At 40.4% G+C, this 23,282-nt stretch overlaps 1 protein-coding gene across 1 annotated transcript; it reads left to right on the top strand.

Annotated features, from left to right (window-relative positions):
* The first annotated feature begins 3,465 nt into the window (after positions 1-3,465).
* SPTY2D1 (SPT2 chromatin protein domain containing 1) lies at positions 3,466-22,724 on the top strand. Its single transcript, XM_055581324.1, has 6 exons — positions 3,466-3,740; positions 12,900-13,014; positions 14,099-15,622; positions 17,206-17,380; positions 18,582-18,659; positions 19,593-22,724. The coding sequence occupies exons 1-6, from the start codon at positions 3,681-3,683 to the stop codon at positions 19,684-19,686; spliced, it is 2,046 nt and encodes a 681-aa protein (XP_055437299.1). The 5' UTR covers positions 3,466-3,680; the 3' UTR covers positions 19,687-22,724.
* The last annotated feature ends 558 nt before the right edge of the window (positions 22,725-23,282 follow it).

The following is a 23,282-nucleotide window of genomic DNA, read 5'->3' as shown; positions in this document are numbered from 1 at the left end:
GCTTTCAATAATTTGCCCAAAATGTGATTTTTTAAAATGGTAGATCTCTTTTCAAATTGTGGTAAATTGACATAAAACATTATATAAATTTCAGGTGTACAACATAATGATTCAATACTTGTATATATTGTGAAATGATTAGCACTTAAGTCTAGTTGGCATCCATTGCCATCAGTCTGTTCAGTTCAGTTCAGTTGCTCAGCCGTGTCCAACTCTTTGCGTCCCCATGAACTGCAGCACGCCAGGCCCCCCTGTCCATCACCAACTCCCAGAGTTCACTCAGACTCACGTCCATCGAGTCAGTGATGCCATCCAGCCATCTCATCCTCTGTCGTCCCCTTTTCCTCCTGCCCCTAATCCCTCCCAGCATCAGAGTCTTTTCCAATGAGTCAACTCTTCGCATGAGGTGGCCAAAGTACTGGAGTTTCAGCTTTAGCATCATTCCTTCCAAAGAAATCCCAGGGTTGATCTCCTTTAGAATGGACTGGTTGGATCTCCTTGCAGTCCAAGGGACTCTCAAGAGTCTTCTCCAACACCACAGTTCAAAAGCATCAATTCTTCAAATAAAATTCTTTTCTAGTCCCATTATTCAGTTCAGTTTAGTTCAGTCGCTCAGTTGTGTCTGACTCTTTGCAACCCTGTGGACTGCAGCACGCCAGGCCTCCTTGGCCACCACCAACTCCCAGAGCTTGCTCAAACTCATGTCCATCAAGTTGGTGATGCCATCCAACCATCTCATCCTCTGTCGTCCCCTTCTCCTCCTGCCTTCAATATTTCCCAGCATCAGGGTCTTTTCCAGTTAGTCAGTTCTTCTCATCAGGTGGCCAAAGTATTGGATTTTCAGCCTCAGCATCAGTCCTTCCAATGAATATTCAGGAGTGATTTCCTTTAGGATGGACTGGTTGGATTTCTTTGCTGTCCAAGGGACTCTCAAGAGTCTTCTCATTCCCATTATAGATTGTTGCTTATTTCTGTCAACAACAATGAAATGGGGGGGGGGCACACAATACATCCCATTACAGCCAGGTACAGTCCTTACGTGAGTTATTTTACAACAATCTTATCATTATTACTTTACTATCATAGATTAAACTGAGGTACAGAGAGAGATTAAGCACTTACCTCATACAATACCTAGGAATCAACAAAACTGGCCCTTGAACCCTGATATCCATCACCATCAGCTTATGCAGTGCTGAAACGAGTTGGAGCTGGCCCAGCAAATGTTAGAGGTCACATACCAGGCAGATGGGATTATAGAGAAGGGGCCTGGAATAGAAGAGAGCTTGGTTCTTCTAACAAAATGAAAGAATCTATCTGATGACGTTAAAGATGAGGGTGCAGGTAGATCATAGCAGTCCTTTCAAGCCATGGTAGGATTAAGATTTTGTTCTTTATCCTAAGAACAATGGGAAACCATTGAAGGATGACTCTGCCTACTGGATAGAGAACCACTAGGAGAAAATTTTAAAATCTATGTTTTAACTTTTAATAGATGAGGAATCTGACATGTTAGTTTTTTCAATATATTGATATTACACTCAAGCTTCCCTATAACCCACAATCCCATGAGGGTGAAATACTTGTAGAGTTGGCCTTCTGCAAGTGAACTATTTAATACTGATTGATATGTATTTGCAAGGCAATATGACGAAGGTCAGTGTAGTCAAAGGTATGGTTTTTCCAGTAGTCATGTACAGATGTGAGAGCTGGACCATAAAGAAGGCTGAGCACTGAAGAACTGATTCGTGGTACTGGAGATGACTTGAGAGTCCCTTGGACTACAAGATCAAACCAGTCAATCCAAAAGGAAATCAACCATGAATAGTTATTGGAAGGACTGATGGTGAAGTTCCAATACTTTGGCCACCTGATGTGAAGAGCTGACTCACTGGAAAAGACCTTGATGCTGGGAAAGATTGAGAGCATGAGGAAAAATGGGCCAGGGGGAGGACAGAGGATGAGATGGTTGGATGGCATCAGCAACTTGATGGATATGAGTTTGAACAAGTTCAGAGAGATGAAGGACAGGGAAGCCTGCTGTGCTGCAGTCCATGGGGTCACAAAGAGTCGGACATGACTTATCGACTGAACAACAAGATGGCATAGGCTACCGTGGGCTATGCTGGACTGCCCAGATGGAATAAAAACCTTGCGAACTACAGTTCCGCCATTGGACAAAGATTTAATTTCAGTCTGTTGTTTGGGCAAACTTAAACAGGGAAATGTAGTCAGGGCCACACCTCAGCCTTAAAACTTAGATTGGAAGAGGAAGATAGAGAGGCTTTGCCTAATACTTTTAAACAGCTTTATTGAGATGATTTTTTAAAAGATTTATTTATGGCTATTCTGAGTCTTCATTGCTGCCCACCGGCTTTCAATAGTTGCAGTGAGCAGGGGCTACTCTTCCTTGCAGGTGCGCAGGTTTCTCATTGCTTGTTGTGGAACAGTTTATAGAGCACAGGCTCAGTTGCTCAGTGGCCTGTGGGATCTTCCTAGACCAGGGATCCAACCCTTGTCCCCTGCACTGGCAGTCAGATTTTTAACGAATATACCACCACCAGAGATAATTTACCCTATGGAGATAATTTACACACTGTAAAACTGACTTGTTTTGAGAGTACGATGATTAGTAAAAATATAGCCCAGCCATCAGAATAACCAGTCTTGGACCAATTTCATCACACTGGAAGATCCCTACTGCTTGGCTGCGGTGGATTCCCGCCTATTCTTAGCCACAGCCAGTCTGCCTAATTAGTGTACTTTACACTAATTAGAAATGACCTTAGAGACCCCAAATAACCCTTAAGAGGAAGCCAGGACTGGACTCCCAACAAATGTGAAATTGGGCCATATATGTACATTTTGATCAGTGCACCAAATATATCCAGGCTGGGTCTGTGAGAAATTTCTCCATTCAGCCACTACATAAAGCACAGTTGGCTGCCCTACGTGGGGCTTATTATCGAAAATGAAGCAAAAGCAGTAAGCGGGCGCCTCTATACATCGCACGCCTGTATCTGCGTAGGAGGTGACCACACACCCTATGTCGGGATGCGAAGAATGAAGCGTTCCCAGGACAGGGGACCAGTCGGTGTCGTTCGCATCTGCGCAGCCTGGCGAGTGCCTACAAACGCCTAACCGTAACCCCCTGCTCGAGACCTGCCGGTTCTGCTGTTGAGGTACCGCCGTCTCGGACCTGAGCGTCCAACCGTGACACTCAGAGAGCCTGTAGGTAACGCCTCACCCGCCTCGCTTTAGCGCACGAGAGTGCACACGGAGCACGAAAACAGGCCTTGCGCCAGCGCCTCCAGGGAAGCGGCTCTTTCCGTTGGTCACGCCCCCCAGTTTACAGGTCGAGTCTCCTTGGTCCGGGAAGGGCTTAGTCCCGCCCCTTCGAGTCGACGCCAGTAGCCACGTACCACGTTTCTACGTGTCTCGAGCCTGAAAGCGGAAGTTACGCAAAAGACTCGCGAGGGAAGCGGCGGGCCTGAAAGGATACTGGCCTCTGGAGGAAAGTGGGCGGGCAGACGGCATTGGAAAGCGCCGGAAGTGGTCGTGCAGAGGAGGGGTGGGAGAGAGGCTGGCCAGACAGATCATTAGGCTGTTGCTGGTCGCCTCGGTAAGGCGCGCTTTCCCTCCTCTCCGAGAGGCTGGCCCAGTCCTCCTCCTCGACCAGAATGGACTTTAGGGAAATTCTCCTGATAGCTTCCAAAGCGCAGGGTGTCAACAACGTGCCGGTAAGTATCAGCCGGGGCGCGACTATAGGAGATCCTGGTCTTCAAGTTCCGAGTGTGTGGTCCTTGGAACTTCCAGGAATCAGCACATCGGCTCCAGGAGAAGAAAGATCTGGACGCCGTATTTTTTCTTTTTTTACTTTTGGACATGTACTTCTGGGTACAGGGGGGTGAAGTTACTGGGGGCTTGAGATAAGCAAGCGAGTGCGTGCTGACGAGCGGATTTGGTTTGTTTCGGCTTAGTTACCCCTACAACTTGAACTTTGCGTTTAGGGTATTTTAGAGTTGCGTGAAAGCTGGAGAGTAGAGCCGTGCCTGGCACGTAGTGAAATCTAATGCTCGTAGTTTCTAGCTTCGGCATAAACTTCAACCCAGAGGTTGGGGAGTTCAGGAGTATTAGGGACTTGGCCTGATAGTTTTTGAGCTGATTTTCCGCTGATCTTTGAGTCAAACGTTTTGTGATTTCCCGAACAAGTTTTTTAACTTGTGTCCCCCACCCACTCAGCCAACCAGGTGATTGAATTATCACCTCCCTAGGAAGGGAGTGTGAGTGGATTCCACGAAATTTTGGCCAACAGAATGAGAGAAATAGTTTCAGCTTCCGTTTACCTGTGGTCTTCCAGATTTGTTGTTTGAAATCTAGGTCCCATTTACCCTGTGAAGTTCGCTAATTCGCTGAGCGGTGTAAGACTTCAGTAGCTACATGCGGTAGTGGTGGTGAGGGCCTGGTTTGCGAGGGTGTAGCTGTTTTGCATAAACTAATCATTTAGGGATCCTCAGATGGTACCACAGCCCCAGCTGTAAACCGATAAATTGCATTGTGATACCTGCGGTTTGAGCGACGAGGTGTGGAGCTCAAACGGCGCTCTTTTTAAGTCAGTTCAACTAGATCTTACTGAGCTCTCATCATGTGTTCTGCATTTCTTAGATTTTTGTATACTTGCAATATTTTTTTTCCTCTCCTGCGCTCATTCTTTTACTCTTCTGAAGATATTGATGTAAAAATAACTGGTAAATAAAACCTATATTGATCAGTTTATTATATGTATTCGCATCCCATCTCAAATACTCTGATGATCTTGAAGTTATGAAACCTTGAAAGAATTATTTTCTGCCTCTGTAAATTTCCTATGCGAGTCAATATTGGATCTAGTAGCATTTATCTTTGCATAATTGGGTCCATATTTCTTTCTACATCCTCCTCAATTTCCGTGGAGGTCAAAGAAAGATAATACTTGCCCTGAGGCCCAGGACTATCCTGTGGAAGAATCAGAACCAAGTTAGTTGTTTCTTCTAAAAACCAAAGATCGCTGACAGAGAAGTACATATTTCTAGAGTGGGAGATTTCAAATTATGTCTGTATTTCAGAATGTATACATTATTGATCTATGATTGGAATAACAAAGATTGGAAGCAGAAAGGAAAATGGGTGAATTGGTGAGGTCATTTAAAATTTAATAGATGAATATAGGCATATACTTCATGAAAGTATGTTTTTCCCTCCGACTCACCCCACAAGCTAGTAAGCCTGGAGGTTTCATTTAGTTATCAGCACTATAATCCTTATCTTTTTACTTCAGATGAAAGTAAAACACAAAAGAAATTATTGAGGAATAGAGCAAGATTGTATTAAATTTCATCCATGATCTTAAGTCATCTGATTATTTTAAGTTATTTTCTTTATCAGCTCCAAGTGAAGCCTTTTAGCTCACGCTATGAGTTCTGAAATCTAACATATTGCACAGTGTGAGAGTACTACAAAGCAAGTGTCCTTATAAACCAACATCCAAGTCAAACAGCATTACAATACACACACACCACACACACCACACACCACACACACACGCACACACACCCTGCTTCACAAATACTGAGTTATCCATCCTTCTCTAGGGCTTGGTTTGTATTTCTCTTTTAGCCATCTTTGTCCCCACCTTCCATTTGGATCGTATCATAGTTGACTTTCAATTTCAGTCAAGTTCCTTTTTCACACCTTTGTTACAGAAAGGAAATAAACTGGCGTTGATTAGACTAAAATCCAAGGGAGGCTAAAATCTGAAACACCTGTACAGTCACTTTGAACTCTTTATTTAAAGAAATGTCTACTATATCTGACTTGAAAATCAATGAACAGTTCCCATTTGGGGCAGCTTTCTTTCATATTGTTTCTTTTTAAGAGAAATAGTTATCTGTAAAAGATTTTGGTTAAAACCAAAGGAGGATTGCATCATGCCTAGAAATACCAGGCGTGCTGTCTTTTCCCAGTGGAAAACTGAATACAAAAACCCCCACAGCTGATCAAGGTGATGTAACCAGTCACTGTTATTAGCTTTGTTTATATATAAAGGAGAAAAGATATTTTTGGTAACTTTACCCTTAATATTTTTCTCACTGAGTTCCTCTAGCAAAAGCAGGTTTCAAGTAACTATAATTGATGTCTTGTGGTGCACAAAGCAAGATACATGGTTTTTCTCAGTCAGACTGAAAACTGTCCCAGGCAAGATGCTGTAACTGTGGTGTGACCCTCAAATCAGAAAGTAAAGAGGAAGCCTTCATATGGTATTAGAGATACAAGGATTTGGGGGTCTGTGGACCCTTGAGGTGAACAGTAAAATGAGTCAGTTTTCCATATACATTTGTCCACTCTTTTTTAGATTCTTTTCCCATATAGGTCATTACAGAGTACTGAGTAGAGTTGCCTCTGCTGTATATGCATGCTTAGTCACTCAACCATGCTGGACTTTTTGCGACCCCATGAGCCTTCCAGGCTCCTCTTTTCATGAGGTTCTCCAGACAGATACTGGAGTGGGTTGCTATTCCCTTCTCCAGGGGATCTTCCTGACCTATAGATTGAACCTGGGTCTCCTGCATTGCAGGTGGATTCTATACCGTCTGAGCCACCAGGAAAGCCTGTGCAATACAGTAGGTCTTTATTATCAATTTTATGTATAGTAGGGTATATATTTCAGCCCCAGTCATCCAGTTTATCCCTCTTCCCCATTCCCTCTGGTAACCATCAGTTTGTTTTTTACATTTGTGACTATTGCTGTTTTGTAAATAAGTTCATTTGTACCATTTTTTTAGATTCCACATTTATCATATATTTGTCTTTCTCTGTCTTGACTTCACTCAGTATGATAATCTCTAGGTCCATCCATGTTACTGCAAATGGCATTATTTCATTCTTTTTATGGCTAAGTAATACTCCGTTGTATCCAGTCCTCCTCTATCCACTTCCCTGTCGGTGGATACTTAGGTTGCTTCCATGTATCTTGGCTGTGGTAAATAGTGCTGCAGGGAACACTGGGTGCATGTATCTTTTTTTTGCATGTTATCTTTTGAATAATGGTTTTCTCTGGATATATGCCCAAGGAGTGGGATTGCTGGATCATATGGTAGGTAGTTCTATATTTAGTTTTTTTAAGGAACCTCCATACTGTTCTCCATAATGATTGTACCAATTTACTTTCTTATCAGCAGTGTAACAGGGTTCCCCTTTCTCCATACCCTCTCCAGTATTTATTGTTTATAGATTTTTTGATTATGGCCATTCTGACTGCTATGAGGTGATACATGATTGTAGTTTTGATTTGCATTTCTCTAATAAATAGTGCTGTTGAGCATCTTTTCATGTGCTTTTTGTCCATCTGTAATATTGCCCCATGGAGATTATGTTCTCTTTCCCATCACTACCTAGGCAATCTCTTTATGAATAGTAAGGATAATAACAACAGCAATTAGCATTTATAATGCTTACTTTGTGCCAGGCACTGTTCTAAGCACTTTCTATATATTAATTAGTTTAATCATCTAGTAACTATATAAGGAAGGTTGTTTTACAGATAAGGAAACTGAGGTTCAGGGAGACGAAGAAACGTTTCCAAAGTCACACAGCTAATAAGTGGCAGGGCTAGTAATGGCAGAGCAGAGAATCTAGTCCAGGCAAAGTGGCTGCAGAGTTCTTTCTTAATCATGACCCTGTGTTGAAAGAGGAGAGTCTATTGGAAATGGGGTGATGAGGAAGGTTGTCATCTATAAAGCCTGAATCCATCTAGTTCCCTACCCCCAACTCCAACCCAGTAGAGCCTTAGGCAGCAGCCCCGTTGTTTTTTTGATGACACTTCTCACTGTACAGTAAAGTCTGATGGGAGAGAAATTTAAAGGCTAAACTAACAGCGTTTGAAAACTGGCGAATAGAGATTTACAGGCTGTTTGGGAGAGTGCCAGCATGGTTAACAGAAATAGAATCTGAGATTGGGGGAAGGTTCTGTGATGGACTTGTTTGGAGTAATGGCATTGGCTAGGCAGCAGGTGGAAGTTAAGGAGGGGCATGTAAGAATGAAGTTAGAGCTAGAGATGAAAGTGTTGGGATTAAGTTAGAAGTGAGGCACATTGTAATAGGAAAACTCTTGCCCCAGAGTCAGGAGATCTAGATTCTAATTCAGTCTTTGCTACAAATGGTATGAGTGATAGCCAGTAAATATACAGTTATCCTTTTTGGGCCATTTCTAACATGAGGTTGAACTAGAGACTCTGAGGTATCCATCTGATACTATACTTTATAATCAGGTATAGTTTTATAAACAGTAATAGTAAAATTTATATTTGACCTCTTAGCAGTCTTGAATAGCATGCTTTTTGGTGGTTTTATTTTCACTCTCTTAGCCACCCAGCTAAGCAAGCCTAATGCATATCAGTGGTTTTCCAGGCTGCATTCATTCCTTGACTTCGATGTATTGAGAGGATTGTAGAAGTTGTATAGTCATTAAAGTTAAGGATATATCCTTTGAGTATTTCTAACTCTGATTTCTAACCAATGATAAATCTCTATATAAAAGCATCAGAATATTTATTTTCTACAGTTACAACAATATATTATCTCTCGAGTAAAGAAGAACTTTCAAGAAGGAATTGCTGTTGATTCCTATATGTTAATAACATATTTGGTGAACATGTATTTCCACATTGAAAACTCCTGATTTTCTTAATCTGACTGTGACAGTATGGTTTCAGTGCAAGGAACACGTATGTTTAAAGTGACTTAATGTTTTCTAGGTCTCTTGGCTTCAGAATCACAAATCTTGGCAGAATCTCTGATACTGCATTTAGATGGCATAAGCTTCACTGTTGTGGATCATTCACTGGGGCCCAGCGGAATGACTGAGTTGGCCTGCAGTGTAATAAAATGGATACTCTTAGGATAAAAGAAACTCTTGTCCAGCTGCTTTTCATGAAGCTCAGACAATGAAACAGCCTGGTGCCTTGAATCAGATTCAGAATTGATGGGTACATCTTGATGTGTTGCCGCTAGAGCTAAATGTGACCATCTGATGTGGGAGAAGGTGCCAAATAGTTCTCCTGCTTTATTAAATGGCATACAGTGTAATCCCAGCCTGAAGCTTTCTTTTAAATACGTGGTTTTCTGCTGGGCGCCCCATGATGGGGAAGGAAACTGTCTAATAAAATGTTCTATTATAGGAAATCTTCTAATACCAGGGTCTGACTGCAACCCCTTTTTCAAAAGTCTAGCCAGCTCAATGTTAAGAAGGTCTATAGTGATAGACCCAAGAGAAAGGAAAGCATTCATTCACAGGAAACTTTGTATATATATGTTCACAGAGCCTTATTCATAATAGCCAAAAAGCAGAAACAATCTACATATCCATTAACTGATGATTAGATAAATGTGGTATAATCCATATAATGAAATATTCATCCAGAAAAGGTGTGAAGTACTGACACATGTTACAGCATGAACTTTTAGAACATTAAGTGAAAGTGGTAAGCTATTAATACAAAGGACCACGGCAGCAGTTAGGGTCTCCAGAAAGACAGAACCAGTAGGATCTGTTTTAGGAAATTGGCTCACATAATTGTGGGGACTAGCAAGTCTGAAATTTGTAGGACAGGCTGGAAACTCAGGCTGGAGTTAATACTGTAGTCCGTCAGGAATGGGATGTGAATAAGGTTTGCCATCTAGAAAACCTGAATCCGTCTCTCTACTCCAGCCTACCAAAGCCTTGGGCAGGAACGTATATTTTGTGATGACACTTCTCAGTGTCCAGTGAAGTCTGATGGGATAGAGTTGCTCATAGAAATTCTGGAGCAGATGGAGAAAAAAAAGTTTTTTGAATCGGAAAATCTTAGATACTTTGAATAATCACTTATCTATATAGTATCTATGGCTTCTAGATTTTATTTTATGATGCATTATCAATCACTATGTGTATACACTGGGTGCATGATTTCATTTATATGAAGTGTCCAGAATTGGCAAATCCACAGAAGCAGAAAGAACATTAGTGGCTGCCAAGGCCATAGTGAGGGGAATGGGGAATGACTGCTGAAGGGTAAGGGATTTCTTTTGGGGAAGGTGAAAATGCTCTGGAAATATCTAGTGGTGATGGTTGTACAACTCTGGGAATATACTCGCACACACTAAATGGGTGGGTTTTATGGTTTGTGAATTGTATCCCATTAAAAATGTATTAAAAAGATCACTGTCTCTGGAGGCCTAGCCCCCCTTTTTTTTCCTGCCTCAAATTTCTACATTTTGATCTAAATTTTGCCTAAGAGAATATTTTAATAGTCTCCTGGTATCTGCCTTTGAGTGCATCAAGCTACAGAGGATGTAAGAAGCTATTAATTATGACTCAGCTCAAGTCAGTAAATAAGATCAAGCCTCATCAAGTAGGACCTTGTCCTACTTAAATTGTTTCCCAGCAGACCCACAAAATAAGACATTTTATAGATTTATTGAATTCCTTCTCCATCATAGGGACAGGACAAGGACAGCAAAATTGTTGAGTTAAATGTGAGGCCAGCTTAGTAAGTATCCTTAAGGATTGGAGGTCTTTTTTTAAACAAAGCTGAATTTGAAATTGGCATGTGAATTGATGAAAATAGGTGTATACTTGGAAAAAAGCTAAGTGTAGCGTTGGTATTCTCCGCTGAGTGAATCCGAGCTCCTGACCCCGCCTCGCTGCTCTCTTGTGTTCACCTTTCCTGTGTTCATGCTCCTCCGCTGGTGTTTCCCAGAGTGCAGTACACATAGCTCTTGCTGTCACCATGGTTTTAGGGGACTCATAAATACTTTTTATTCTCATAGATGCATATTTTTAAAATGGTATTTTGATGGAATTTGGGAAGATATAACTAGCCTTTCAAGCCTGTCATTTCATGAGTATTATTGCTTGAGGTAAAGGTGCAATAATAAGTCTTGGTGTTCAATCTACATATTTTCTTAAAATTAGTAAATAATAATACAGTTGGCATACTAAAAGGGCAAAAATCATGCCAGTGATATGGGAGTGACTGAAGCTTACTAAACACGGTATTATACTATATCCCATTGACACTATTTTTCTCTTTTGGTGTCTGTATTTAGTCAAGAATACATAACCTACTACCTACCTATTTAAGTGCCAGGTTAGGAAGAAAGATATAGACCTTGAAATCAAATTAGGAAGTGCTCACTTGCTCACTTGAAATACCTAGATAACAAACTAATCCTATTTTAAATAATTAACATTAAGATTGGTATTTTGGGGCAGGGGGAGCCCTGTATTAAGCTTCGATTTGGCAGGTGAATCGGGGCTATATAGTTGGCAGGGAGAGAGATACTTGGAGCTTTGGCAGCACAAATGCACCCTTCTTCTTCTCATATATCTACCTGATGTGAGTGTGCGCCTCTGCTTATGAGTTTGTGTCTTATGCAACTTGAATCATCTTCACAGTAGCCCTTCTGTTAAGAAAATGTGTGTTTCCTATGAATAAGGCCTATGTTTGAGGTTCTTGTAACCACGACAGATTTTATGTCTATATAATTAGGTAAGCAGTATTCTCTTTCTCCTATCTTCCTTTCCCTCTCCTTTTCTCCCTTAAACATTGGGCCCCAATCCACTATGGAAAGGGCCTGCAACCAAATTTACAAAGAGAGGGACTTGCTAAAGAATTTCACTGTGGCAGCCAAGGTGACTGGGAAAGGAATCTGGATGCTCTCTTGGGATTTCTCTGTGTGAGGGACGTGTCAGGTCTCAAGCATTGCCATCACTCAGGATTTTCAGGTCGGATTAGGGCCTGCTTTCTTGGCCAGCTGCTTCATGGGTAGACTAACTTAGCTGGAACTTCCAGCCTGTTTCAAGATGCCTTCTGTTTGGCAGCTGTATAGTAAGCAGGAGTCCTTTGGCTTTCCTCCAGGAATTTCATACACATTTTGGGAGTCACTTTTTTGGTTCCTTAGTAGCTCAATTTGTTCTCATAGGTTAACGTTTCTTTTTAAACTAGCACAGCAACAAGGTTGAGTGGATAAGAACGTCATCTGCCTAAGATGAAAGAAGGGCATTAAAAAATTCTTATTTCCTAGCCCGTAAGTTTAATGTGAAATGGTCCTAGAGAGTAATCATCCTGGTATGAGTTATTAGCTCTGTTTAATTATACTTCTCTAATGATTATTCTAGTTTTAGTCATTTCCCAGTGCAATTGCATAAAAATCAAAGACCAGAGAAATACCATCTGTTCCAGGATGATGTTAGTACCTTGGGTGATCTGGAAACTTGTCTGAAAGGATTTGTGTGGAGAATTAATATTTAATGAACATAGAGCTACACTTAAAGGTTATAGAGACTGGGACCCTTCTTGCTGCTTCGATTTCTTTGAAATGCCTTTTAGCTATGGTTTGCCACCTCCTTTGCCTGAGATCACAGTAGGATCTCGGTATTTAATGTTTAGGCAAGATAACCAGTGTAGCAGCTGAAAACCACCTGGAGTTGGGTATGCAGGAGGAAAACAGTTGTGGTAGTTTTTTCTACTATGGACTTGGAAACTTCAGAAGAAGGATACTCTTTTAAATCAGAATTCTAGAACAGTCTTTTTTAGTGGTGATTTTTTTCAATTCCCCCAGTCCAGGTACCTTTTTGGGAAAATAGCTTGAAAATGGTGTTTCTGTGAGTTGTTCATTTATGTATTGTTCAAGATGTTTAAAGAAACTCTACACCTGGAAACAGGCATATATAATCATTTTTAGCCTGAAATTTTATAGCTGAGCTTTCATGAGGGTTATGTGGTCTCTTAATTATTCAGAATAGGTTTTTTAGTCAACATTTAGACCTTTCTATTGTTTCAAAGTTAATTTTGTGTAACTCTTACTCTTTTTATTTTTAGAAAAGATACAGTTTGGCAGTGGGACCTCCCAAAAAAGACCCAAAAGTTAAGGGTGTCCAGTCAGCAGCTGTCCAGGCTTTTCTCAGAAGGAAAGAAGAGGAGCTCAGACGAAAAGGTATGAATCTATAGCCTTATTCTCAGTTGTAAAGTCTTCTGTCTTCACAGCTGGCTTGTAACTAACCAAGGGATGCTTGTAATATCCTAAGCGGCTAATGGATTTGTTGTGTATGTGTCTGAGTCAGCTGTATTTGTAGCATTATGTATGTTCTTATGTTGGTCATTTGTATAGATGTTTTCTTTTATTTCCTCTTCAAAATTAAAAGCTTTTTGGGAATAGTGACCATATCTTCTAGTTGATCATATTAGCAACTCCAGTAAGAATTCCATTCTTTTACCTTGGTTCTTTTTTTTTCTTTGTACTTTTAATTGATGTGTAGTTGATTTACAATGTTGTATCAATCTCTGCTGTGCAGCAAAGTGACTCAGTTATACACATATAGACATTTAAAAAATATTCTTTTCCGCTGTTGTTGTTTTTTGTTTGTTTATTTTTGTGGGTTTTTTTCCTTTCTTTTTTTTTTTTTTTGCCTGTACTGTACAGCCTGTGTAATCTTAGTTTCCCAACCAGGAATTAAATCTGGGACCACAGCAGTGAAAGTGCTGAGTCCTAACCACCAGACCACAGGAAACTCCCTCTTAACCTTAGTTTTGAGTCTGTTTCTACCTACTTTGTATTTTAATTTTTTTAAATATACAGAGTACCATCTCAAAGATTAAAAACAGGGATAGTTTTTGAAAACCAGTAAACTCAAGCAGTAGTTTTACTTCATGCAAATGACAAGGAAACTGATTCAGTAAGTTTGAGTATCCATTGACTCATAATTAATGACTATTAAGTGGGTACTAATATTCTCTTAACTTGGCATATTTATTTAGTATGAACTATTTTCTGTATTTAAGCTAAAAGCCAAGACTCTCCCTTGCTTAGTCATATAGAAAAACCCATATGTGATCCACTCATTGTGTAAAGATGACTCATTGATACTTGTTTGAATGACTTCCTCATTTGATTCTTAGAAGTTTTCAAATTTCTTCAAACCGTAGCTTGAATGTTGCTTGGTTTTGGCTACCTACTGATTTCAGATAAATGTACAGTTTTATCAAGACCTTGAAATAATGTGTTGTTTTGTCTTTTTCAGCCTTAGAAGAGAAGAGGAGAAAGGAAGAACTAGTGAAAAAGCGAATTGAGCTAAAACATGACAAGAAAGCAAGAGCTATGGCCAAGAGGACAAAGGATAATTTCCACGGTTACAATGGGATTCCTGTTGAGGAAAAGTCAAGGAAGAGGCAGGCAATGCAAAGTCACACTAGCCAGGGAACAGACCAAGAGTACGAGATGGAAGAAGAGGATGAATTCTTAGAATACAATCAAGCAGAGTCAGAGCAGGAGTACGAGGAAGAACAAGAACCTCCCAAAGTTGAAAGCAAACCAAAGGTCCCCCTTAAAAGTGCCCCACCAGTCATGAACTTCAATGATCTGCTCAGGCTGGCTGAGAAAAAGCAGTACGAGCCAGTGGAGATAAAGGTAGTGAAGAAGACGGAAGAGCGGCCCATGACTGCAGAAGAACTTAGGGAGCGAGAATTCCTTGAACGAAAGCGGAGGAAAAGGACACCTGAGACAGATGCAAGACTACCGCCAACCAGAAGAGTACCCTCTCAGAAAGAGGGTGTGGGCACAAAGCTTAGCAGAGGCTCTGGAGACACGCATCCTCCTTGCAAGGGTACTGTCCTTCCTCATCCTGAGAAGAAACCCAGACCCAGCCCAGCTGATGAGAAACGCCTGCATTTGTCTTCGTCCAAATCCGTGCCAGGGGAGAGGACCAAAGTAGCCCCTGGCAGTTGCTCCCAACCCTCGCTTCATGAGGGCCGTGATAGACCTGTTTTCAATGGGGCTGGAAAGCCCCACCCCAGCACCTATTCACCAAGTGTCCCAAAGACTTCTGCTAAAGGGCCTCAGAAATCTGCTACCGAGCACAAAGCCAAAAAATCTCCTCCCCATCCTAGCCATTCCAGGCCTGGACCCATGGCCACCCCACACAATAAGGCCAAGACTCCAGGTGTCAGGCCACCAGGCAGCAGCTCCAGCTCAGCCCCTGGGCGGCCTAGCACAGGGACTGCCCGGCCCACGGTTAGTTCTGGCCCCATGCCCAAGCGCCAGAATGGCAGCTCCAACTCAGGACCTGAGCGATCAGTCAGTGGAAACAGGAAGCCAACCAGTGACTTCAGTCCCTCAGGACGGACAGTCAGTGGTACAAGTGGCCTTGGTCGACCTGCCAACAGCTCAGGTGGCCCTGGGCGACCTGTCAGTGGCTCCAGTGGTTCTGGGCGACCCGTGGGCAGCTCTGGGGGCCCTGGGCGGCCTGTAAGCAGTCCACATGACCATCGACGACCAGTGAGTGGCTCAGGCCCCCCTGGGCGGTCAATCAGTGGCCCTGGCCGGTCAGTCAGTGGCCCAGCTCCAGCTGGACGACCTGTCAGCAGTTCAGGCCCTGGTAGACCAGTGAGCAGCGTGGGACCCGGGCGAACAGTTAATACCTCAGGTCCCCCTCTGAAGCCCAAATGCACTGTTGTCTCAGAAACAATTTCTTCCAAGAATATAATCAGCCGACCCAGCAATGGACAGATGAATGGAATGAAGCCATCCTTATCTGGCTACAGATCTGGTAAGATTTCCCCTTATCCTAAAAGTATTTATTTGTCACTAGGAAATTGGAAAGAATGCTTTGTTTTACGGAACCAAAGATGCTGTGAATTCTGTGTGCTTTTAAATGTAGTCTTGTGTTGATAGAATCCTGATGTTTTGTCTGTCCTGTGCCAGAGAGTTCCTTTAGTAACTATGGCTTGGAAAAGTCTTTAGAAAGAAACTTATCTGGGCCCCTGTTTATTCACCTCTGTAATGTCTCCAACTGCAATAAGCTTAGCTATGGAATTTATATGATAGGATAAGTGTATATTGTATATGCCTTTTGTGGTTTGATAGGATAAGTATGTATTGTATATGCCTTTTGTGGTTCAGTGAATGAATTCATCTTTACCTCTTCATGAAGACTAAGTGCCTGTCTTCAGGGACTGGAGTGTATTTGTAAGCTTGAAGCCTTTTGGTGCATAACTGATTCCATCAAATACCGTTGAGCACCCATGATACGCCAGGGATGACTTCAGACTGTCCTTGTGTTTCTGTTCCTCAGAGTGGCCCTAAGCTACCAGTCCTTTAGGAATCTGCTGTCCCAAGGTATGGGATCATTGTTGGCACCTATTAACTGCTAGATCCTCGTATCTACACGGTAGTAAGGATTTGTTGAAGCACTTGTTAGACACCATGGAGAATATAAAAAGAAACAAAAGATGATATTCCACGTGTTAAACTTGCTACTTTCGTCAAAACATTGGTTCTCAACCAAGGCCAGTTTTGATCCCTGGTGAACATTTGGCAACATCTGGAGACCTGTTTGATTGACACAAGTGGGGATGGGCTGCTACTGCCATCTAGTAGATGGAGGCCACGGATGCTGTTAGCCTTCATTGTATGGGACAGCTTCCTCACAGCCAACAAACAGCTGACCCAAAATGTCAGTGCTGAAGTTAAGGAATTCTGAGCTAAGGAGACAAGCCGTGCATATTAAAAACAACTGTAGAACAACAAAGGGAGTGTCTATAATAAAGGACTAGAAAGCAGTTGTTCCAGATACTAGTCTATTGATCAGTGCCTGTCTTTTGCAAAATTTTAAATCAGTCTTTTGGCAAAATGACAAAAATAAGGTTGTGGTAAGTTTTTCCTTTTAGTCAGCCTTGCTCAGTTCAAACAGTGATCCATTTCTGAGACTTTCATACTCCACTGGACTTTTAAAAACTGTAATAGAATTATGATAATAAATAGTAGACTGTTATCTTTGGTGTCTCTTTTTGGCAAGATTAAAATTTGTGTTCCTTCAGTGATTTGTAACTTTTTTTTTTTTCTTTTTAAGAAATTTTACTAGTCTTTTAAATCCAAAAGAATAGAAACTACGAAGCTAGAAAAATGTAACAGTTCTGGTAAGCCTTGGGACAGACAGAAATTCTATTCCTTGTTGAGTACCATGAAGCAACAGAGAGGATTGTGGTAGTGAGTTCACACTGGGGCCAGCCTGCTGGCTCTGGTTTTTGAGGCTGCCATGTTAATGAGGTCTTAGTATCTCAGCTCGCATAGGACTTTGTTGGGACTATTACATTTTACTGCTCTTATAAATAATGGCCTTTCTATTCTTAGGTCCTCAAAGGCTTCCCTTTCCTAGTGGTTACAAAAGGCAGCGAGAATATGAAGAGGAGGAAGATGATGAAGAAGAATATGACTCTGAAATGGAAGACTTTATTGAAGATGAAGGAGAACCTCAGGAAGAAATATCCAAGCACATTAGAGAAATCTTTGGCTATGACCGAAAAAAGTAAGGATAAAGAAGATTTATTTATATTTATATATATATAAATATATTTATTTATTTATATTTATATATATATAAATATATTTATTTATTTATATTTATATGTGTGTGTGTGTATATATATATATATATACACTTTTATTTTGAATAATCCATTCTATGGGGAAAAAATAAACAATAGTAGAGGCATTGAATACAATTCTTAATTAGGAATCCTTCAATGATTGTTTAGATTTACTTTTTTGGCACTTAGTATTTAAGAATTAATGCAAAATTATGTAGTTGTATAAGGGCCAATAAGTATCCCTATTTAACTGTTGTCCTTATAAGACGTATATTTGATAAGAGTGAAGCAGCTTGGTATAGTAGACATGGCATGGCTTTGAAATCAGAAAACCATCCACAGAGCTATGTTGAAAGTCTGATCTGACACCTGCTTTTCTTTGGTGTAAAAGCTACGCAGAAGTATGGTGCCTGAACAGCACCATGGAACCAACAGCATTGACATCACTTGGGAACTTGTTAGAAATGCAGGCTTGCAGGCCCCAGCTTAGATCTAAATCCAGACTAGCTTTATAAGGTTCCCCAGTGGTTCACAGCAACCTTAAAGATTGAGAAGCACTGATGGAGAGGAAAAATCGGGGTTTAGATTAAAGTTCCACAGCTTACTAGCTGGATAAACTTGAGACAGTTAATTGGGAAGATTAGATGAGGTAACATACAGTTGACCTGCAACAGTGTGAGGGTTGGGGAAAATCCACGTGTAACTTCAGAGTCAGCCCTCTGTATGTATGATTCCTCTGTATACAAATTCCTCCCTCTCTGCGGTTCCATGTGTACAGATGCAACCAATTCTTGGGCCCTCCTGCAGCATGAAAAAGAAATCTTTGAGTAAGAGGACCCATGTAGTTCACACCCATGTTGTTCGAGGGCCAGCTGTACGTGTAAATTAGTCAGCACTTGCTTTCTCCTTTGATGTCACAGATATGAGAAATTAGAAGGGCTCATATAATTTATCTTTACTTCAGAAACTCCCCTTTACCCAACCTCTGCCCATCCTACTCCCTGCAAACAAGAAGGAATAATCCTAAATGTATGTTTGATTTAGTTATAAAGATGTTGGTTTTAAAAACAAGAAGATGTAGTTCTTTTGGAAAGTTGGGTTTTTTATTTTTTCCTAACAACTTTAATTTTTTCTTACCAGATACAAAGATGAAAGCGATTATGCCTTACGTTACATGGAGAGTAGTTGGAAGGAGCAGCAGAAAGAAGAAGCAAAGAGGTAAGTAAGCACAAGCTATACATGTGTGGAAATTCCTAAAAAATTCCTGTTCCCTGCTTCAGATGCATCCTTGGGAGCTGGGGCTTTGGGCCACTCAGTTTAAATTCCAATCCTGCTTACTTGCTGTGGGCTTCAGACAAATTAGCCTTTTAAATCTGCTTTCCCATTTGTAAGCTGGGAATGTACTGTTTTTCCTCACTGAGGATTCAGATCATGTGTGCATGTTGCGCTGTGCACCGCCGCACCCGTGTAGGCACACAGTAAATGCTAGAGCTCCCCAGATCCCACTGTTGCATGTTGTTCTTTTTCTTTTCCCATCCTTAATTCCCTGTCCACTTGAGATACATCACAGTCTTGCTGACCTTTACTGCCACTGACCTCAAGGACCCGATGAGGGATATTCTATTCCTGATGTTGGATTCCTGTTTGGCTATCAAACAAATAATCATTTCTTGTGTAGGGGTAACAAGTGATTACTTCATTTATAGTGTTAACTTGGTGAAATAATTCACCTCATTCTCAACCCAGATATTAAACCTCTCTCTTCCTCTTGCCCTCTGTCCTCTAAGTAGATAAAATAGCAAACTAGAGTGTTGGGAAGAGACAAGAATAGAATCTTATTTATTGCATAAATGTTTCTTGTTCTTTATTTTTTAAAGCTGATGAGATAATTTATACTTATTAGTGTAATGGGAATATTCAGGTGTTTTCTGTTGAGTTGTATGTAAGATCTTTTTTCCACTATAACTTGAGGCAGAGGCTCCTGGTAAAAAAATATTCCTGCTTAGTCTTGTTTTCACTGGTAAAGTCTTGAGGCCTTTTTAGTGCATCAGCGCATTCCATGTAAGCTCCCAGTTGAAATTTCAGTCTTGCTTTTTAACAAATGTGATAATTTCATGTATATTGACAAATACCTGCTTTTTTTCCTGACAGCTTAAGATTAGGTATGCAAGAAGATTTAGAGGAAATGAGACGTGAAGAAGAAGAAATGAGACGTCGAAAGGCCAAAAAGCTGAAGAAGCGTTAGCTGCTGCTTGTATTTTTGTGAACTTCTGAAGACTGCTGCAAGGAAGTCCTGCCTTCAGACTGAAGAAGCCCCTTATCATTTTAGAATTCTAGTTGGGTACTCAAGGAGAAGGAATGCATACTGTCATCTATCTGTAGGCTGTCGTTAGAGCATAAAGTATTTTCACATACTTTGCAGGGTGAAATCGTAATGCAGATGACATAATGCCCAGTGAGTGCTCTTACGAAGTTAGCTATTCACAGGAGCCAGCCTTGATCCTCATGAGCTATGCACTCTCATGTGGGGCCGCTCACAATTCAGCCAATCTTGTATTATTCCTTTGCTACTCTAAAAAGGAAAAGAAAGGATTGCTCCTTTACTTCCATAATTCTGCTGATGCGTGAGTACGGCGCTGCCTGGCTCCCAATCAGATTTGTCTTTTGATGAGGAACCTGGCCCTTCCAGGAATGCTGCCAGCAATAAAGTGACCAGTCCTAATCTCTGTGTTTGGATTGAGAACTTGAAAATGTAGAGTAGGTGTTATAATTATATGGATGTCATTTCTGTGACTTTGAAAGTAAAAAGTAGAATAAATTGTATTCTGCATTATTCACGGATTGGATGCTGAGCATTCTTATTCACTAATTTAGGTGATTAGGCAATGAACAGAATTTTCCAAGTTAAAATACAAGTTATGCCATTTTTGTTTAAGAATATTCTCTTCCAGATTTTACTTTCAGATTTACTGTTTTGTTGGTGTAAAATAGACAAGGTCACTGTGCTGTTTGATTTTTATCTAAAAATTTCATTTTTATATTGAAGAAAAAACTTACTTTATTCAAACATTAGATTTGGAAGAGTTATAGTTTCAAACGTAAGGAAGTGACATGTGAGGCTCCCTTCCGCCTCATTCCACTCCCCATTGTAAGGATATGTTGGAATTCAAGGTGCCCTTTACCTTTTTGTGTTAATGACTCTATTTTTATCTTAAATTCTTTAGCGATTAATGGTAAAAAACCAAAAACTAAATTCATGTGTATCAAGGCCACCACTTTCTCTTTTTGCCCATGTTGCACTTTTATTTCAAACTATGCACTGTGAAGAGATTTTATCCCAGGTAGAAGAGGATGTTCCCTGTTCCTGTGCCTACTAGGCTGTGGAACATCTTCATTCTTACCTTTCTTCAAGTCGTATCTGTAGACTTGTTATATCTCTTAAGCCTCAAGTCCAAACAATTCCAATCAGGCTGACCTAGGTTCTGGCTGGAGAGAAGCCAAGTCTCAAGGAAGGTCAGCAATAGAAAATGAGGTGTGATGACGCCAGAGAGAATGTGTCCCTGACTCTGAGTGGAGGACCGGGGATAATGGGACATAAGCTTGTAGAAAATTCTGTAATAAACCTTGTGGCTGTCCTAAGCCATCCGTCAGTGGGATCAGGAAGTAGGAGAGGTTATCCTACAAGAAGATTTACTCTTCAAAAGATCTGAAAGTTGTTTTTGTGTATTCTTTTTTATCTATAGAGCTTGCTTTTTCTCTACAATGGGGTGTTATAGATAACCACTATTAATGATCACATATAACTGTTAAAACACTGGTGGCAGAAAAGCCTGTAGACTGCCTCTCACCTATCTCAAATACCTTTAATGATTCAAGAGTAGTGTGATATTCCGTGTAATAAAACAGGTTTGGAACATTATTTCCTTTGCCGTCCCTTATGTGATTTTTTTTTCCGCTTCACAAGTTTGCTTGAATATAATATACATTTTAATATTCAAACTCTGAAATATGTAATTACAATCAAGTGCTTGTCATAGCTGAAAGATTTCTGGTGGCTTAAAGCTTACTAGCACTTTACTCAATGATATTGTGCAGTTACTTGTACAGAAAGGCACCATTATGCTAGCTGAAATTTACAGAACTTGGTAGAAAAGGTCCTTATGTGTAATCACTCGGGTTGCATTCTGCTATGATACAGATGTTGATTTCAGTTTTCCTCAGCATCAACATTATAAAAGAGCACTTCTGTATGTAGCTCATGAAAAAAAAAAAAAGGTTCTGAATCTTTTAATCTTGGCCTTGTTCCAAATCCTGTCTTCCACTTTGTTCTGTAACTCCTGACCACTCTTAAACAGCTCACAAATCTTTAAAGAAACTGGAATAGGCTGTTATTTTATCAAGGTTTACAGATTAAGTGCTTGATTTTTAATGTATCTATCCTCTTTTGATTTTCAGATTTTATTAATATTTGAAGATGTGCCTTTTATTGGGTAATGTTAAGTCATGAATGTAGTAATGTTATTTCACTATTGTAATAATGTTACATGATCATGGATGCAGCATTCTCAAACACGATGTGAAGGGAAAGTAGTTTTCATAAAACTCAGTAGAGCTCTGATTGCACAGTCCCACTTGCTTTACACGTTGCTGTTAAAGCAGGGGGCACTTTTTCTTTAAAAGCTACTTTCAGAACTTGTCTTTGTATTTTCTCTAAACTACAAATGCAATTAATGTCCATTTGGAGGCCAGGGTACCACATGTCACAGGCAGCCTTACATGTGTGCCGTGAGAAGGTTCAAAGACTGTTATCAAGAAAGTCTATGGGAACTCGAAATTTCATTTTTTAATGTAATCCCTAAGATCTTCTCCAAGAAATAAATTACTGTTTTGTATTTTATAATTTAAAAGCAGCTATTAGTACACTTCTGAGATATAACAGGAGACCAAAACATGTTTGGTAAGAGAATAAATATATAGAGACTGGTTATTTTATTTTCAATGTGCTGAATATATTAGACTACTATTTATTTTGTGAGTGGATGTGATGAAATATTCAGGTGTTAGTGTATGATTAAGAGTGGGATATAGACTTCTTTGAAGTTATTAAATCCATGTCTTTTACATAATGGACAAATCAAGTTTAAAGAAACATTTACATAGCATAGCTTGTTTTCTGGTGCTGTTGACCTGCAAGAGAATCTACTTTTGCATATACAGATAAAAGTTTTGCAATTATGTATAAAAGAAATTGTAGGCATTAAAAATATTTTATTGATATTTTCACTGGTTTGCATTTATTTAACAAAACTCATATTCCTTATTTCATCACCCTGAATATTATTCCAGCTAGAAACCCCAGCAGACTCATCAGACTTAGAGATGGGTTTACGTCCTTACACACACACACACACACACACACTCACACCTCTGTTCCTTCTCCCTTACACATTCTTGTCCGCTCAGCCCCTGCCACTGACACCTCTTCCCTCTCACCCCACCAGCTTAGAGAACTATTCTGGTATCAGACATACAAGTTAGGAGAACAGTTTGGAGATACAGTCAGGGAACAAGGGAAGAACTGGGTATATAGCACCTCTTTTCAAGAAATTGAGCAGTTCCGATCCCCTATAATAAAAAGCCTGAGATAGCTGGGAAGATGAGTCCTTAGGAATAGATGAGGCAAGTGGGTGCAGCCATGCATCCAGAGAACGTATGCACGCAGTGTAATGTGTTGACTCTAGGTCATACAAGTATAAAAGATACTAGTATCCTATTTCTGCATATAAATTTTGAATTGTTCTATTAAAAAGGGTAAGCCATTCAGTGCATAGAGGCACTTAA

This window comes from Bubalus kerabau, chromosome 5, assembly GCF_029407905.1.
Source record: "Bubalus kerabau isolate K-KA32 ecotype Philippines breed swamp buffalo chromosome 5, PCC_UOA_SB_1v2, whole genome shotgun sequence".
Lineage (NCBI taxonomy): Eukaryota > Metazoa > Chordata > Mammalia > Artiodactyla > Bovidae > Bubalus > Bubalus kerabau.
This window is presented reverse-complemented; position numbering and strand designations above follow the sequence as displayed.

Bases quoted from the DNA above. Each gene is read 5' to 3' on its own strand.
- SPTY2D1 (XM_055581324.1), top strand. From the start codon at position 3,681: ATGGACTTTAGGGAAATTCTCCTGATAGCTTCCAAAGCGCAGGGTGTC. The intron at 13,015-14,098 runs GTATGAATCTAT...TGTCTTTTTCAG, and splicing joins AGAGGAGCTCAGACGAAAAG to CCTTAGAAGAGAAGAGGAGA. The intron at 18,660-19,592 runs GTAAGTAAGCAC...TTTTCCTGACAG, and splicing joins CAGAAAGAAGAAGCAAAGAG to CTTAAGATTAGGTATGCAAG.